The 17,921-nt window shown below is 55.1% G+C and overlaps 1 protein-coding gene across 1 annotated transcript in view; it reads left to right on the plus strand.

Moving 5' to 3' along the window:
* Positions 1-8,254: 8,254 nt before the first annotated feature.
* usp21 (ubiquitin specific peptidase 21) overlaps positions 8,255-17,921 on the plus strand; it is a 183,782-nt gene continuing 174,115 nt past the window's right edge. Inside the window, exons 1-3 of the mRNA XM_072500511.1 lie at positions 8,255-8,341; positions 9,857-9,916; positions 17,543-17,666. Coding sequence (XP_072356612.1) covers positions 8,315-8,341; positions 9,857-9,916; positions 17,543-17,666 — 211 coding nt within the window. The 5' untranslated portion in view covers positions 8,255-8,314. The remainder of the gene's footprint in view (positions 8,342-9,856; positions 9,917-17,542; positions 17,667-17,921) is intronic.

Here is a 17,921-nt window from a genome sequence, read left to right on the forward strand (position 1 = left end):
CAGTAACCCCTCTCCCCCACTGTTACTGACTGTATCTCTACCGATGTTAATCCAGCTCCCTCCCTGTCACTCAGTAACCCCCTCTCCCCCAGCACCCTGTGTTACTGACTGCATCTCTACTGATGTTAATCCAGCTCCCTCACACTGTCACTCAGTAACCCCTCTCACCCAGCATCCTGTGTTACTGACTGTATCTCCACTGATGTTAATCCAGCTCCCTCACACTCACTCAGTAACCCCTCTCCCCCAGCACCCTGTGTTACTGACTGTATCTCTGCTGATGTGAATCCGGCTCCCTCACACTGTCACTCAGTAACCCCTCTCCCCCAGCACCCTGTGTTGCTGACTGTATCTCTACTGATGTTAATCCAGCTCCATCACACTGTCACTCAGTGACCCCTCTCCCCAGCACCCTGTGTTACTGACTGTATCTCTATTGATGTTAATCCAGCTCCCTCACACTGTCACTCAGTAACCCCTCTCCCCCACAGTTACTGACTGTATCTCTACCGATGTTAACCCAGCTCCCTCACACTGTCACTCAGTAACCCCTCTCCCCCACTGTTACTGACTGTATCTCTACCGATGTTAATCCAGCTCCCTCCCTGTCACTCAGTAACCCCCTCTCCCCCAGCACCCTGTGTTACTGACTGCATCTCTACTGATGTTAATCCAGCTCCCTCACACTGTCACTCAGTGACCCCTCTCACCCAGCATCCTGTGTTACTGACTGTATCTCCACTGATGTTAATACAGCTCCCTCACACTCACTCAGTAACCCCTCTCCCCCAGCACCCTGTGTTACTGACTGTATCTCTGCTGATGTGAATCCGGCTCCCTCACACTGTCACTCAGTGACCCCTCTCCCCAGCACCCTGTGTTACTGACTATATCTCTACTGATGTTAATCCAGCTCCCTCACACTGTCACTCAGTAACCCCTCTCCCCAGCACCCTGTGTTACTGACTGTATCTCTATTGATGTTAATCCAGCTCCCTCACACTGTCACTCAGTAACCCCTCTCCCCAGCACACTGTGTTACTGACGGTATCTCTACTGATGTTAATCCAGCTCCCTCACACTGTCACTCAGAAACCCCTCTCCCCCACAGTTACTGACTGTATCTCTACCGATGTTAACCCAGCTCCCTCACACTGTCACTCAGTAACCCCTGTCCCCCACTGTTACTGACTGTATCTCTACCGATGTTAATCCAGCTCCCTCCCTGTCACTCAGTAACCCCCTCTCCCCCAGCACCCTGTGTTACTGACTGCATCTCTACTGATGTTAATCCAGCTCCCTCACACTGTCACTCAGTAACCCCTCTCACCCAGCACCCTGTGTTACTGACTGTATCTCCACTGATGTTAATCCAGCTCCCTCACACTCACTCAGTAACCCCTCTCACCCAGCACCCTGTGTTACTGACTGTATCTCTGCTGATGTGAATCCGGCTCCCTCACACTGTCACTCAGTAACCCCTCTCCCCCAGCACCCTGTGTTGCTGACTGTATCTCTCCTGATGTTAATCCAGCTCCATCACACTGTCACTCAGTGACCCCTCTCCCCAGCACCCTGTGTTACTGACTGTATCTCTACTGATGTTAATCCAGCTCCCTCACACTGTCACTCAGTAACCCCTCTCCCCAGCACCCTGTGTTACTGACTGTATCTCTATTGATGTTAATCCAGCTCCCTCACACTGTCACTCAGTAACCCCTCTCCCCCACTGTTACTGACGGTATCTCTACTGATGTTAATCCAGCTCCCTCACACTGTCACTCAGTAACCCCCTCTCCCCCAGAACCCTGTGTTACTGACTGTATCTCTACTGATGTTAATCCAGCTCCCTCACACTGTCACTCAGTAACCCCTCTCACCCAGCACCCTGTGTTACTGACTGTATCTCCACTGATGTTAATCCAGCTCCCTCACACTCACTCAGTAACCCCTCTCCCCAGGGCACCCTGTGTTACTGACTGTATCTCTGCTGATGTGAATCCGGCTCCCTCACACTGTCACTCAGTAACCCCTCTCCCCCAGCACCATGTGTTGCTGACTGTATCTCTACTGATGTTAATCCAGCTCCATCACACTGTCACTCAGCGACCCCTCTCCCCAGCACCCTGTGTTACTGACTGTATCTCTACTGATGTTAATCCAGCTCCCTCACACTGTCACTCAGTAACCCCTCTCCCCAGCACCCTGTGTTACTGACTGTATCTCTATTGATGTTAATCCAGCTCCCTCACACTGTCACTCAGTAACCCCTCTCCCCAGCACACTGTGTTACTGACGGTATCTCTACTGATGTTAATCCAGCTCCCTCACACTGTCACTCAGTAACCCCTCTCCCCCACAGTTACTGACTGTATCTCTACCGATGTTAACCCAGCTCCCTCACACTGTCACTCAGTAACCCCTCTCCCCCACTGTTACTGACTGTATCTCTACCGATGTTAATCCAGCTCCCTCCCTGTCACTCAGTAACCCCCTCTCCCCCAGCACCCTGTATTACTGACTGCATCTCTACTGATGTTAATCCAGCTCCCTCACACTGTCACTCAGTAACCCCTCTCACCCAGCACCCTGTGTTACTGACTGTATCTCCACTGATGTTAATCCAGCTCCCTCACACTCACCCAGTAACCCCTCTCACCCAGCACCCTGTGTTACTGACTGTATCTCTGCTGATGTGAATCCGGCTCCCTCACACTGTCACTCAGTAACCCCTCTCCCCCACTGTTACTGACGGTATCTCTACTGATGTTAATCCAGCTCCCTCACACTGTCACTCAGTAACCCCTCTCCCCCACTGTTACTGACGGTATCTCTACTGATGTTAATCCAGCTCCCTCACACTGTCACTCAGTAACCCCTCTCCCCCAGCACCCTGTGTCACTGACTGTATCTCTATTGATGCTAATCCAGCTCCCTCATACTGTCACTCAGTAACCCCTCTCCCCCAGCACCCTGTGTTACTGACTGTATCTCTACTGATGTTAATCCAGCTCCCTCACACTGTCACTCAGTAACCCCTCTCCCCCAGCACCCTGTGTCACTGACTGTATCTCTATTGATGCTAATCCAGCTCCCTCATACTGTCACTCAGTAACCCCTCTCCCCCAGCACCCTGTGTTACTGACTGTATCTCTACTGATGTTAATCCAGCTCCATCACACTGTCACTCAGTGACCCCTCTCCCCCAGCACCCTGTGTTACTGACTGTATCTCTACTGATGTTAATCCAGCTCTCACACACTGTCACTCAGTAACCCCTCTCCCCCAGCACCCTGTGTTGCTGACTGTATCTCTACTGATGTTAATCCAGCTCCCTCACACTGTCACTCAGTAACCCCTCTCCCCCAGCACCCTGTGTTACTGACTGTATCTCTATTGATGTTAATCCAGCTCCCTCACACTGTCACTCAGTAACCTCTCTCCCCCAGTACCCTGTGTTACTGACTGTATCTCTACTGATGTTAATCCAGCTCCCTCACACTGTCACTCAGTAACCCCTCTCCCCCAGCACCCTGTGTTACTGACTATCTCTACTGATGTTAATCCAGCTCCCTCAGACTGTCACTCAGTAACCCCTCTCCCCCAGCACCCTGTGTTACTGACTGTATCGCAACTGATGTTAATCCAGCTCCCTCACACTGTCACTCAGTACCCCTCTCCCCCAGCACCGTGTTACTGACTCTATCTCTGCTATCTCTGCTGATGTGAATCCAGCTCCCTCACGCTTTCACTCAGTAACCCCTCTCCCCCAGCACCCTGTGTCACTGACTGTATCTCTACTGATGTTAATCCAGCTCCCTCACACTGTCACTCAGTAACCCCTCTCCCCAACACCCTGTGTTACTGACTGTATCTCCTCTGATGTGAATCCAGCTCCCTCTCACTGTCGCTCAGTAACCCCTCTCCCCCAGCACCCTGTGTTACTGACTATCTCTACTGATGCTAATCCAGCTCCCTCATACTGTCACTCAGTAACCCCTCTCCCCCAGCACCCTGTGTTACTGACTGTATCTCTACTGATGTTAATCCAGCTCCCTCACACTGTCACTCAGTAACCCCTCTCCCCCAGCACCCTGTGTTACTGACTGTATCTCTACTGATGTTAATCCAGCTCCCTCACACTGTCACTCAGTAACCCCTCTCCCCCAGCACTCTGTGTTACTGACTGTATCTCTACTGATGTTAATCCAGCTCCCTCACACTGTCACTCAGTAACCCCTCTCCCCCAGCACCCTGTGTTACTGACTGTATCTCTACTGATGGTAATCCAGCTCCCTCACACTTTCACTCAGTAACCCCTCTCCCCCAGTACCCTGTGTTACTGACTGTATCTCTACTGATGTTAATCCAGCTCCCTCACACTGTCACTCAGTAACCCCTCTCCCCCAGCACCCTGTGTTACTGACTATCTCTACTGATGTTAATCCAGCTCCCTCACACTGTCACTCAGTAACCCCTCTCCCCAACACCCTGTGTTCCTGACTGTATCTCCTCTGATGTGAATCCAGCTCCCTCTCACTGTCACTCAGTAACCCCTCTCCCCCAGCACCCTGTGTCACTGACTGTATCTCTATTGATGCTAATCCAGCTCCCTCCTACTGTCACTCAGTAACCCCTCTCCCTCAGCACCCTGTGTTACTGACTGTATCTCTACTGATGTTAATCCAGCACCCTCACACTGTCACTCAGTAACCCCTCTCCCACAGCAGCCTGTGTTACTGACTGTATCTCTACTGATGTTAATCCAGCTCCCTCACACTGTCACACAGAAACCCCTCTCCTCCAGCACCCTGTGTCACTGACTGTATCTCTACTGATGTTAATCCAGCTCCCTCAGACTGTCACTCAGTAACCCCTCTCCCCAACACCCTGTGTTACTGACTGTATCTCCACTGATGTGAATCCAGCTCCCTCACACTGTCACATAGTAACCCCTCTCCCCCAGCACCCTGTGTCACTGACTGTATCTCTACTGATGTTAATCCAGCTCCCTCATACTGTCACTCAGTAACCCCTCTCCCCCAGCACCCTGTGTTTCTGGATGTATCCCTACTGATGTTAATCCAGCTCCCTCACACTGTCACTCTGTAACCCCTTACCCAGCACCCTGTATTACTGACTGTATCTCTACTGATGTTAATCCAGCTCCCTCACACTGTCACTCAGTAACCCCTCTCCCCCAGCACCCTGTGTTACTGACTGTATCTCTACTGATGTTAATCCAGCTCCCTCATGCTGTCACTCAGTAACCCCTGTCCCCCAGCACCCTGTGTTACTGACTGTATCTCTACTGATGTTAATCCAGCTCCCTCATGCTGTCACTCAGTAACCCCTCTCCCCCAGCACCCTGTGTTACTAACTGTATCTCTACTGATGTTAATCCAGCTCCCTCATGCTGTCACTCAGTAACCCCTGTCCCCCAGCACCCTGTGTTACTGACTGTATCTCTACTGATGTTAATCCAGCTCCCCCACACTGTCACTCAGTAACCCCTCTCCCCAACACCCTGTGTTACTGACTGTATCTCTACTGATGTTAATCCAGCTCCCTCACACTGTCACTCAGTAACCCCTCTCCCTCAGCACCCTGTGTTACTGACTGTATCTCTACTGATGTTAATCCAGATCCCTCACACTGTCACTCAGTAACCCCTCTCCCCAGCACACTGTGTTACTGACTGTATCTCTACTGATGTTAATCCAGCTCCCTCACACTGTCACTCAGTAACCCCTCTCCCCCAGCACCCTGTGTTACTGACTGTATCTCTACTGATGTTAATCCAGCTCCCTCACACTGTCACTCAGTAACCCCTCTCCCCCAGCACCCTGTGTTACTGACTGTATCTCTACTGATGTTAATCCAGCTCCCTCACACTGTCACTCAGTAACCTCTCTCCCTCAGCACCCTGTGTTACTGACTGTATCTCCACTGACGTGAATCCAGCTCCCTCACACTGTCACTCAGTAACCCCTGCCCCCAGCACCCTGTGTTACTGACTGTATCTCTACTGATGTTAATCCAGCTCCCTCACACTGTCACTCAGTAACCCCTCTCCCCCAGCACCCTGTGTTACTGACTGTATCTCTACTGATGTTAATCCAGCTCCCTCACACTGTCACTCAGTAACCCCTCTCCCCAGCACCCTGTGTTACTGACTGTATCTCTACTGGTGTTAATCCAGCTCCCTCACACTGTCACTCAGTAACCCCCCTCCCCCAGCACCCTGTGATACTGACTGTATCTCTACTGATGTTAATCCAGCTCCCTCACACTGTCACTCAGTAACCCCTTTCTCCCAGCACCCTGTTACTGACTATCTCTACTGATGTTAATCCAGCTCCCTCACACTGTCACTCAGTAACCCCTCTCCCCAACACCCTGTGTTACTGACTGTATCTCTACTGATGTTAATCCAGCTCCCTCACACTGTCACTCAGTAACCCCTCTCCCCAACACCCTGTGTTACTGACTGTATCTCTACTGATGATAATCCAGCTCCCTCACACTGTCATTCAGTAACCCCTCTCCCCCAGCACCCTGTGTTACTGACTGTATCTCCACTGATGTTAATCCAACTCCCTCACACTGTCACTCAGTAACCCTTCCCCCAGCACCCTGTGTTACTGACTGTATCTCTACTGATGTTAATCCAGCTCCCTCACACTGTCGCTCAGTAACCCCTCTCCCCCAGTACCCTGTGTTACTGACTGTATCTCTACTGATGGTAATCCAGCTCCCTCACTATCACTCAGTAACCCCTCTCCCCCAGCACCCTGTGTTACTGACTGTATCTCTACTGATGTTAATCCAGTTGTCTCAGACTGATTGTGTTTCTTTCACCTTTCTCACTGCAGGAACCTTGCTCACGTCGCCCGGAGCCTCCTGCCGCCCTCTTTTCTCGTGATGAGAGATGCCTCAGCCCTACTCCCTTCGCAGCCCCTATGCGGGGCCTCCGGTACCCAGCTCCAGCGCCCCAAAGACCTCTCGCCGCCCTCTGACTGGCTCAGGAGCAGGAGGTCAGAGGGCGCCGAGCCAGGAGCGGCTGGCGGGGGGACGGGCGGCAGGAGTCCGCCCACCTGGCTATCACCCTCCCTCCCCTGCCAGGCCACGGCCCCTCCCTCCAGGACCGGGGCCTCTGGACGAGAGGGGCCGCAAGCTCGAGGTCAAGGGGAGGACGCCTCGCAGCGCCCGGGATTCAGTGGTGGCACCGAGCCCAGTTGCCAAGCGCACACCACTCCGGGCCGACCACTCCCTCAGTGTTAACACTCCATCCGCCGCCTCCCCCTCCTCCTCCTCCGCCTCCACTGCCGCCTCAACCTTCTCCTCGCCACCCTCCCGGCGAAAGGCCAGCCTGGCCCGGGCGGGGCCGCCCTCCCAGCCGGCTGACCCCTGCGCTGACCTCCACGATCCTCAGGAGCTGCAGGAATGCCTGCGCAGGCTGAGCGCCGCCCGGTTGCGGCGCTCCCCCTCACTGGGACGAGTGCCCTCCGGCACCGAGCCCGCCCCAGCCCCGGCCCCTGCTCTCATACGCAGCTCCTCCCTGCGGGGGCTACACCAGGAGACCCCCGAAGCCCCGAGCGGCGGAGGGATGGCACTGCGGCCTGTGCAGCTGGACATTCTGCCGGGCCCCTCGAGATTCCTGGCAGGCAATCCGACGGCCATGCGGAGCCGTGACGAACAGGACACCGTCCTCCAGGAACAGCAGCAGCAGCGCAGGCAGAAGGTGAGAGCTGGAGGCAGAGGGGTTGCAAGGCGGATGTCTCCAATCCTTTCCCCATGAGTGATCCCTTGGCCACCTTTATCTCTTTCCTGATCGCGCCTGGGTTACCCATCAAAGAAACCTCACCATGGTCCCCTCTCCTCTTTCCAACTAGTTTGGTGCTCTCTCTCCCTCTCCGTTCCCTCCCTCAGACCCCAGCTGCTCCACCATCGCAGTCGCTCCACAGGCAAGGTCCATCCTCCTCCCCTATCCCGGGCCCTTTCCTCTGTTCACCCGACCCGTTAATCTTGTCTGAGCTCTCCCCCCCCCCCCACCCCCACCCCCCAGCCCTTTCCCTCCCCTCCCCATCTCCCGCAATCTCTGCATGCTCGGCTCAGTGTCAGTGAGTCTCTTGTCCTGTCCTTGCTCTCCCCTGCCAACCACGTGAATGATCCTCTTAAATGCAACAGGATTAGCAGCTGCAAGCTGCTCACAGCAAACTGGACGTTTGCTGCCAGCCCGCTCCCCGGGACTCCTGCCACCCACCCATGATCAACCATTGACAGGGACCTTGTGACAGCGGGCTGATTGACCATGGGGCTCCTCATAGTTGCAGATAAGGTAGGATGGTGAGGAATAAGTGTTGAACATCATTGGCAACAGGTTAAGTCATGTCCCAATTTCTCAATCCCTCCCTCCCAAGTTCCCCTCCCTCCGTCGCTCACCCATCCTTCACTCCCCTTCCTCCCTCGCAAAGGGCGGCACGGTAGCATAGTGGTTAGCACTGTTGCTTCACAGCTCCAGGGTCCCCGGTTCGATTCCCGGCTTGGGGCACTGTCTGTGCGGAGTCTGCACGTTCTCCCCGTGTCTGCGTGGGTTTCCTCCCGGTGCTCCGGTTTCCCCCCACAAGTCCCGAAAGACGTGCTGTTCGGCAATTTGGATATTCTGAATTCTCCCTCTGTGTACCCGAACAGGCGCCGGACTGTGGCGACTAGGGGCTTTTCACAGTAACTTCATTGCAGTGTTAATGTAAGCCTTCTTGTGACAATAAAGGATTAACATCCCTCGCTCCCCTCCCTTGCTCCCACCCTCCCTTGCTCCCACCCTCCCTTGCTCCCACCCTCCCTTGCTCCCACCCTCCCTTGCTCCCACCCTCCCTTGCTCCCACCCTCCCTTGCTTCCACCCTCCCTTGCTCCCACCCTCCTTTGCTCCCACCCTCCCTTGCTCCAACCCTCCCTCGCTCCCATCCTCCCTCGCTCTCCTCTCTCCCTTCCTCTCCCACCCTCCCACTCTCGCTCCCACTTTCACTCCCGCCCTCCCACACTCGGTCCCGTCCTCCCACACTCGCTCCCGTCCTCCTATACTCGCTCCCGCCCTCCCATACTCGCTCCCGCCCTCCCACACTCGCTCCCGCCCTCCCACACTCGCTCCCGCCCTCCCACACTCGCTCCCGCCCTCCCACACTCGCTCCCGCCCTCCCGCACTCGCTCCCGCCCTCCCACACTCGCTCCCGCCCTCCCACACTCGCTCCCCGCCCTCCCACACTCGCTCCCGCCCTCCCACACTCGCTCCCGCCCTCCCACACTCGCTCCCGCCCTCCCACACTCGCTCCCGCCCTCCCACACTCGCTCCCGCCCTCCCACACTCGCTCCCTCCCTCCCACACTCGCTCCCGCCCTCCCACACTCGCTCCCGCCCTCCCACACTCGCTCCCGCACTCCCTCCCGCACTCGCTCCCGCCCTCCCACACTCACTCCCGTCCTCCCACACTCGCTCCCACATTCGCTCCCGCCCTCCCACACCCACTCCCGCCCTCCCACACCCGCTCCCGCCCCCTCTTCCCCCTCCCTCTGTGCCCCCTCTCGCGCTGCCCTCAATAATTTATACTGCATGGGAAGAGAGTTCTTGGCACTTAAGTATCAGTCTGGATCAACTGGGACATTCTCCATTGAAAAGTCTCTTCCAATCAGAATTCACTTGCCAGCCAATCTGCATTCTCTTCCCATATGGCATACATTATTGTTTTCCCCCTTCTATCGGTATTCTATCGAAGTGTCCTGATCAGTGCACAATGAAATGCTTCAACGTGTCCCTTTATGAAGCAGTAACTATGCTTCTTTTACACTTACATTCCAGAAACAAGAGACACGAACAATCGGGACAGGACTGGTTGGACTTCGGAACCTGGGTAATACGGTAAGGTGCGGATATGGGGGCTTCTCTGTGGCTGCGTGGGCATGTGTCCGCACGGACCTGTCACTGTGCATTATTTGCTGTATGGGCGTTCCTGTTTTCCAGAGACAGAAGGGATCAGTTTTACTGTCGGAGGGTTAGTACTGAGGGAGTGCTGCACTGTCAGAGGGTTAGTCTGAGGGAGTGCTGCACTGTCAGAGGGGCAGTACTGAGGGAGTGCTGCACTGTCAGAGGGTCAGTACTGAGGGAGTGCTGCACTGTCAGAGAGTCAGTACTGAGGGAGTGCTGCACTGTCAGAGGGTCAGTACTGAGGGAGCGTTGCACTGTCAGAGGGTCAGTACTGAGGGAGCGTTGCACTGTCAGAGGGTCTGTACTGAGGCACTGCTGCACTGTCAGAGGGTCCGTACTGAGGGAGTAACTGTCGGAGGGTCAGAACTGAGGGACTGCTGCACTTTCAGAGAGTCTGTACTGAGGGAGTGCTGCACTGTCAGAGGGTCAGTACTGAGGGAGTGCTGCACTGTCAGAGGGTCAGTACTGAGGGAGTGCTGCACTGTCAGAGGGTCAGTACTGAGAGGGTGCTGCACTGTTAGAGGGTCAGCACTGAGGGAGTGCTGCACTGTCAGAGGGTCAGTACTGAGAGGGTGCTGCACTGTTAGAGGGTCAGTACTGAGGGAGTGCTGCACTGTCAGTGGGTCAGTACTGAGGGAGTGCTGCACCGTTAGAGGGTCAGTACTGAGGGAGCACTGCACTGTCAGAGGGTCAGTACTGAGGGAGTGCTGCACTGTCAGAGGGTCAGTACTGAAGAAGTGCTGCACTGTCAGAGGGTCAGTACTGAGGGAGTGCTGCACTGTCAGAGGGTCAGTACTGAGGGAGTGCCGCACTGTCAGAGAATCAGTACTGAGGGAGTGCTGCACTGTCAGAGGATCAGTACTGAGGGAGTGCTGCACTGTCAGAGGGTCAGTACTGAGGGAGTGCTGCACTGTCAGAGGGTCAGTACTGAGGGAGTGCTGCACTGTCAGAGGGTCAGTACTGAAGGAGTGCTGCACTGTCAGAGGGTCAGTACTGAGGGAGTGCTGCACTGTCAGAGGGTCAGTATTGAGAGAGTGCTGCACTGTCAGAGGGTCAGTACTGAGGGAGTGCTGTACTGTCAGAGGGTCAGTACTGAGGGAGTGCTGCACTGTCAGAGGGTCAGTACTGAGAGGGTGCTGCACTGTTAGAGGGTCAGTACTGAGGGAGTGCTGCACTGTCAGAGGGTCAGTACTGAGGGAGTGCTGCACCATTAGAGGGTCAGTACTGAGGGAGTGCTGCACTGTCAGAGGGTCAGTACTGAGGGAGTGCTGCACAGTTAGAGGGTCAGTACTGAGGGAGTGCTACACTGTCAGAGGGTCAGTACTGAGAGGGTGCTGCACTGTTAGAGGGTCAGTACTGAGGGAGTGCTGCACTGTCAGAGGGTCAGTACTGAGGGAGTGCTGCACCGTTAGAGGGTCAGTACTGAGGGAGTGCTGCACTGTCAGAGGGTCAGTACTGAGGGAGTGCTGCACAGTTAGAGGGTCAGTACTGAGGGAGTGCTGCACTGTCAGAGGGTCAGTACTGAGGGGGTGCTGCACTGTCAGAGGGTCAGTACTGAGGGAGTGCTGCACTGTCAGAGGGTCAGTACTGAGGGAGTGCTGCACAGTCAGAGGGTCAGTACTGAGGGAGTGCTGCACTGTTAGAGGGTCAGTACTGAGGGAGAGCTGCACTGTCAGAGGGTCAGTACTGAAGGAGCGCTGCACTGTTAGAGGGTCAGTACTGAGGGAGTGCTGCACTGTCAGAGGGTCAGTACTGAGGGAGTGCTGCACTGTCAGAGGGTCAGTACTGAGGGAGTGCTGCACTGTCAGAGGGTCAGTACTGAGGGAGTGCTGCACTGTCAGAGGGTCAGTACTGAGGGAGTGCTGCACTGTCAGAGGGTCAGTACTGAGGGAGCGCTGCACTGTCAGAGGGTCAGTACTGAGGGAGTGCTGCACTGTCAGAGGGTCAGTTCTGAGGGAGTGTTGCACTGTCAGAGGGTCAGTACTGAGGGAGTGCTGCACTGTCAGAGGGTCAGTACTGAGTGAGTGCTGCACTGTCAGAGGGTCAGTACTGAGGGAGCGCTGCACTGTCAGAGGGTCAGTACTGAGGGAGTGCTGCACTGTCAGGGGGTCAGTACTGAGGGAGAGCTGCACTGTCAGAGGGTCAGTACTGAGGGAGTGCTGCACTGTCAGAGGGTCAGTACTGAGGGAGTGCTGCACTGTCAGAGGGTCAGTACTGAGGGAGTGCTGCACTGTCAGAGGGTCAGTACTGAGGGAGTGCTGCACTGTCAGAGGGTCAGTACTGAGGGAGTGCTGCACTGTCAGAGGGTCAGTACTGAGGGAGTGCTGCACTGTCAGAGGGTCAGTACTGAGAGGGTGCTGCACTGTTAGAGGGTCAGTACTGAGGGAGTGCTGCACTGTCAGAGGGTCAGTACTGAGGGAGTGCTGCACCGTTAGAGGGTCAGTACTGAGGGAGTGCTGCACTGTCAGAGGGTCAGTACTGAGGGAGTGCTGCACAGTTAGAGGGTCAGTACTGAGGGAGTGCTGCACTGTCAGAGGGTCAGTACTGAGAGGGTGCTGCACTGTTAGAGGGTCAGTACTGAGGGAGTGCTGCACTGTCAGAGGGTCAGTACTGAGGGAGTGCTGCACCGTTAGAGGGTCAGTACTGAGGGAGTGCTGCACTGTCAGAGGGTCAGTACTGAGGGAGTGCTGCACAGTTAGAGGGTCAGTACTGAGGGAGTGCTGCACTGTCAGAGGGTCAGTACTGAGGGAGTGCTGCACTGTCAGAGGGTCAGTACTGAGGGAGTGCTGCACTGTCAGAGGGTCAGTACTGAGGGAGTGCTGCACTGTCAGAGGGTCAGTACTGAGGGAGTGCTGCACTGTCAGAGGGTCAGTACTGAGGGAGCGCTGCACTGTCAGAGGGTCAGTACTGAGGGAGTGCTGCACTGTCAGAGGGTCAGTTCTGAGGGAGTGTTGCACTGTCAGAGGGTCAGTACTGAGGGAGTGCTGCACTGTCAGAGGGTCAGTACTGAGGGAGTGCTGCACTGTCAGAGGGTCAGTACTGAGGGAGCGCTGCACTGTCAGAGGGTCAGTACTGAGGGAGTGCTGCACTGTCAGGGGGTCAGTACTGAGGGAGCGCTGCTCTGTCAGAAGGTCAGTACTGAGGGAGCGCTGCACTGTCAGAGGGTCAGTACTGAGGGAGAGCTGAACTGTCAGAGGGTCAGTACTGAGGGAGCGCTGCACTGTCAGAGGGTCAGTACTGAGGGAGCGCTGCACTGTCAGAGGGTCAGTACTGAGGGAGAGCTGAACTGTCAGAGGGTCAGTACTGAGGGAGCGCTGCACTGTCAGAGAGTCAGTACTGAGGGAGTGCTGCACTGTCAGAGGGTCAGTACTGAGGGAGCGCTGCACTGTCAGAGGGTCAGTACTGAGGGAGAGCTGAACTGTCAGAGGGTCAGTACTGAGGGAGCGCTGCACTGTCAGAGAGTCAGTACTGAGGGAGTGCTGCACTGTCAGAGGGTCAGTACTGAGGGAGTGCTGCACCGTTAGAGGGTCAGTACTGAGGGAGTGCTGCACTTACTGAGGGAGTGCTGCACTGTCAGAGGGTCAGTACTGAGGGAGTGCTGCACAGTTAGAGGGTCAGTACTGAGGGAGTGCTGCACTGTCAGAGGGTCAGTACTGAGAGGGTGCTGCACTGTTAGAGGGTCAGTACTGAGGGAGTGCTGCACTGTCAGAGGGTCAGTACTGAGGGAGTGCTGCACCGTTAGAGGGTCAGTACTGAGGGAGTGCTGCACTGTCAGAGGGTCAGTACTGAGGGAGTGCTGCACAGTTAGAGGGTCAGTACTGAGGGAGTGCTGCACTGTCAGAGGGTCAGTACTGAGGGAGTGCTGCACTGTCAGAGGGTCAGTACTGAGGGAGTGCTGCACTGTCAGAGGGTCAGTACTGAGGGAGTGCTGCACTGTCAGAGGGTCAGTACTGAGGGAGTGCTGCACTGTCAGAGGGTCAGTACTGAGGGAGCGCTGCACTGTCAGAGGGTCAGTACTGAGGGAGTGCTGCACTGTCAGAGGGTCAGTTCTGAGGGAGTGTTGCACTGTCAGAGGGTCAGTACTGAGGGAGTGCTGCACTGTCAGAGGGTCAGTACTGAGGGAGTGCTGCACTGTCAGAGGGTCAGTACTGAGGGAGCGCTGCACTGTCAGAGGGTCAGTACTGAGGGAGTGCTGCACTGTCAGGGGGTCAGTACTGAGGGAGCGCTGCTCTGTCAGAAGGTCAGTACTGAGGGAGCGCTGCACTGTCAGAGGGTCAGTACTGAGGGAGAGCTGAACTGTCAGAGGGTCAGTACTGAGGGAGCGCTGCACTGTCAGAGGGTCAGTACTGAGGGAGCGCTGCACTGTCAGAGGGTCAGTACTGAGGGAGAGCTGAACTGTCAGAGGGTCAGTACTGAGGGAGCGCTGCACTGTCAGAGAGTCAGTACTGAGGGAGTGCTGCACTGTCAGAGGGTCAGTACTGAGGGAGTGCTGCACTGTCAGAGGGTCAGTACTGAGGGAGCGCTGCACTGTCAGAGGGTCAGTACTGAGGGAGTGCTGCACTGTCAGAGAGTCAGTACTGAGGGAGCGCTGCACTGTCAGAGGGTCAGTACTGAGGGAGCGCTGCACTGTCAGAGGGTCAGTACTGAGGGAGAGCTGAACTGTCAGAGGGTCAGTACTGAGGGAGCGCTGCACTGTCAGAGGGTCAGTACTGAGGGAGCGCTGCACTGTCAGAGGGTCAGTACTGAGGGAGAGCTGAACTGTCAGAGGGTCAGTACTGAGGGAGCGCTGCACTGTCAGAGAGTCAGTACTGAGGGAGTGCTGCACTGTCAGAGGGTCAGTACTGAGGGAGCGCTGCACTGTCAGAGGGTCAGTACTGAGGGAGAGCTGAACTGTCAGAGGGTCAGTACTGAGGGAGCGCTGCACTGTCAGAGGGTCAGTACTGAGGGAGAGCTGAACTGTCAGAGGGTCAGTACTGAGGGAGTGCTGCACTGTCAGAGAGTCAGTACTGAGGGAGCGCTGCACTGTCAGAGGGTCAGTACTGAGGGAGCGCTGCACTGTCAGAGGGTCAGTACTGAGGGAGAGCTGAACTGTCAGAGGGTCAGTACTGAGGGAGCGCTGCACTGTCAGAGGGTCAGTACTGAGGGAGCGCTGCACTGTCAGAGGGTCAGTACTGAGGGAGAGCTGAACTGTCAGAGGGTCAGTACTGAGGGAGCGCTGCACTGTCAGAGAGTCAGTACTGAGGGAGTGCTGCACTGTCAGAGGGTCAGTACTGAGGGAGCGCTGCACTGTCAGAGGGTCAGTACTGAGGGAGAGCTGAACTGTCAGAGGGTCAGTACTGAGGGAGCGCTGCACTGTCAGAGGGTCAGTACTGAGGGAGCGCTGCACTGTCAGAGGGTCAGTACTGAGGGAGCGCTGCACTGTCAGAGAGTCAGTACAGAGGGAGCGCTGAACTGTCAGAGGGTCAGTACTGAGGGAGCGCTGCACTGTCAGAGGGTCAGTACTGAGGGAGTGCTGCACTGTCAGAGGGTCAGTACTGAGGGAGCGCTGTGTTTCGGATGAGACAGTGAACGATCTGCCGCTGCAAATGGACAGTAAAAGTATCCGGAGCATAATCTGAAAGAAGTTCCGGCGAGTGCCACAGGTATTGATCCCTTGTGGCTGGGATCAATACCTACCGCCAATCAACATCACTAAATAGCACAGCGGTTAGCACAGTACTGACCCTCTGACAGTGCAGCACTCCCTCAGTACTGACCCTCTGACAGTGCAGCACTCCCTCAGTACTGACCCTCTGACAGTGCAGCGCTCCCTCAGTACTGACCCTCTGACAGTGCAGCACTCCCTCAGTACTGACCCTCTGACAGTCCAGCATTCCCTCAGTACTGACCCTCTGACAGTGCAGCACTCCCTCAGTACTGACCCTCTGACAGTGCAGCTCTCCCTCAGTACTGACCCTCTGACAGTGCAGCACTCCCTCAGTACTGACCCTCTGACAGTGCAGCTCTCCCTCAGTACTGACCCCCTGGCAGTGCAGCACTCCCTCAGTACTGACCCTCTGACAGTGCAGCAGTCCCTCAGTACTGACCCTCTGACAGTGCAACGCTCCCTCAGTACTGACCCTCTGACAGTGCAGCTCTCCCTCAGTACTGACCCTCTGACAGTGCAGTGCTCCCTCAGTACTGACCCTCTGACAGTGCAGCACTCCCTCAATACTGACCCTCTGACAGTGCAGCACTCCCTCAGTACTGACCCTCTGACAGTGCAGCACTCCCTCAGTACTGACTCTCTGACAGTGCAGCAGTCCCTCAGTACTGACCCTCTGACAGTGCAGCACTCCCTCAGTACTGACTCTCTGACAGTGCAGCATTCTGAATTCTCCCTCTGTGTACCCGAACAGGCGCCGGAATGTGGTGACTAGGGGCTTTTTACAGTAACGTCATTGATGTGTTAATGTTAAGCTTCTTGTGTGAATAAAGATTATTATTATTATTAAAGCTGATTCCCTGGTTATCATCACATTGCTGTTTGCGGGATCACCCTGTTCACTTTCTATATCACAGCAGCAAGATTCACTTTCAAGGTGTTTCGTTGGCTGTGAAGGACTCGCTGGAAAACCTCGCCTTCAGCCTGACAGAGATGTGCTGTCAGAATCACATCGCACAGTCAGTGTTCCCAGGCACCACCACCACTTCCCTGGAGATGCCCGCCTGACTGGCAGGACAGGCGCAGCAGAGGTGGTGGCGGCACAGCGGCATGCTGTCCGGGGGGAGTTGCCCTTGGATGTCCTCAGTGTCGTCTCCGGCCCATGATGCAGCATGGCATCTGGTCAAACATGGGCAAGACCACCACACCTCCTGCTGATTGCCGCATCCTATCCCCCTTCAGCTGATGAATCAGTACCATCTGGAGGAGGCACTGAGTGGCAACGGGATGGGTCGGCTTCACTGCGAATCACCACGTACCGTCTCTCCTAAATAGTCTTCAACCTCGCCAGACGCCTGGTGATCTTTTCTCGCATTGTTCTTACCAAAGAACTGACTGGACTGCCGTTACTGGATATTTCTTCCCGCCCTGAATTAAGGGTGTTACGTTTGCTGCTCGCCAATCCACCGGCACCTCCCCTGAATCTGCTGTCTTTGTCCCCACCTGAGGAAGGAGCAGCGCTCCGAAAGCTAGTGACATCGAAACAAACCTGTGGACTTTAACCTGGTGTTGTAAGACTTCGTACTGTCCTTGTAGATGGTAGAGCTCATGGGTTTGGAAGGTGCAGTCCAAAGGAGCCTTGGTGAGTTGCTGCAGTGCAGTGTGTAGCTGGTACAGACGGCTGCCTCTGTGTATTGGTGATGAAGGGAGTGAATGTTTAAGGTGGTGGATAGCGGGCCAGTCAAGCAGGGCTGCTTGATCCTGGATGATGCCAAGCTTTTTGTGTGATGCTGGAGCCCTATTCATTCCACCCAAGTGGGTCAGCATCCTAAACTTCACACATAACACACAGAAGAGAACAGCAATAGCTGTGAGTACTTGCCGGTTCTGACTGGCATTTCAACTTATTTTCTCAGTGTTTTATGAATGCAATTCTTCAGTGCCTCAGCAACACACAAGGACTCCGAGATTACTGCATCCGCAGGGAATATCAACTGGAAGGAAGTGGATCTGGAAAGAAGCGCTGTGAACTCATGGATGGTAGGAATATTGCAACTTTGATATGTAGTATCGAGAATGGCAGCCACTGTGTAGATTATAGAGAATAACAGTCCCTGTGGATATTGTAGAGAATAACAGTCCCTGTGTATATTATAGAGAATAACAGTCCCTGTGGATATTGTAGAGAATAACAGTCCCTGTGTATATTATAGATAATAACAGTCCCTGTGTATATTATAGAGAATAACAGCCCCTGTGTATATTATCGAGAATAACAGTCCCTGTGTATACTAT

Source organism: Scyliorhinus torazame, chromosome 4 (genome assembly GCF_047496885.1).
Source record: "Scyliorhinus torazame isolate Kashiwa2021f chromosome 4, sScyTor2.1, whole genome shotgun sequence".
Taxonomy (NCBI): Eukaryota; Metazoa; Chordata; class Chondrichthyes; order Carcharhiniformes; family Scyliorhinidae; genus Scyliorhinus; species Scyliorhinus torazame.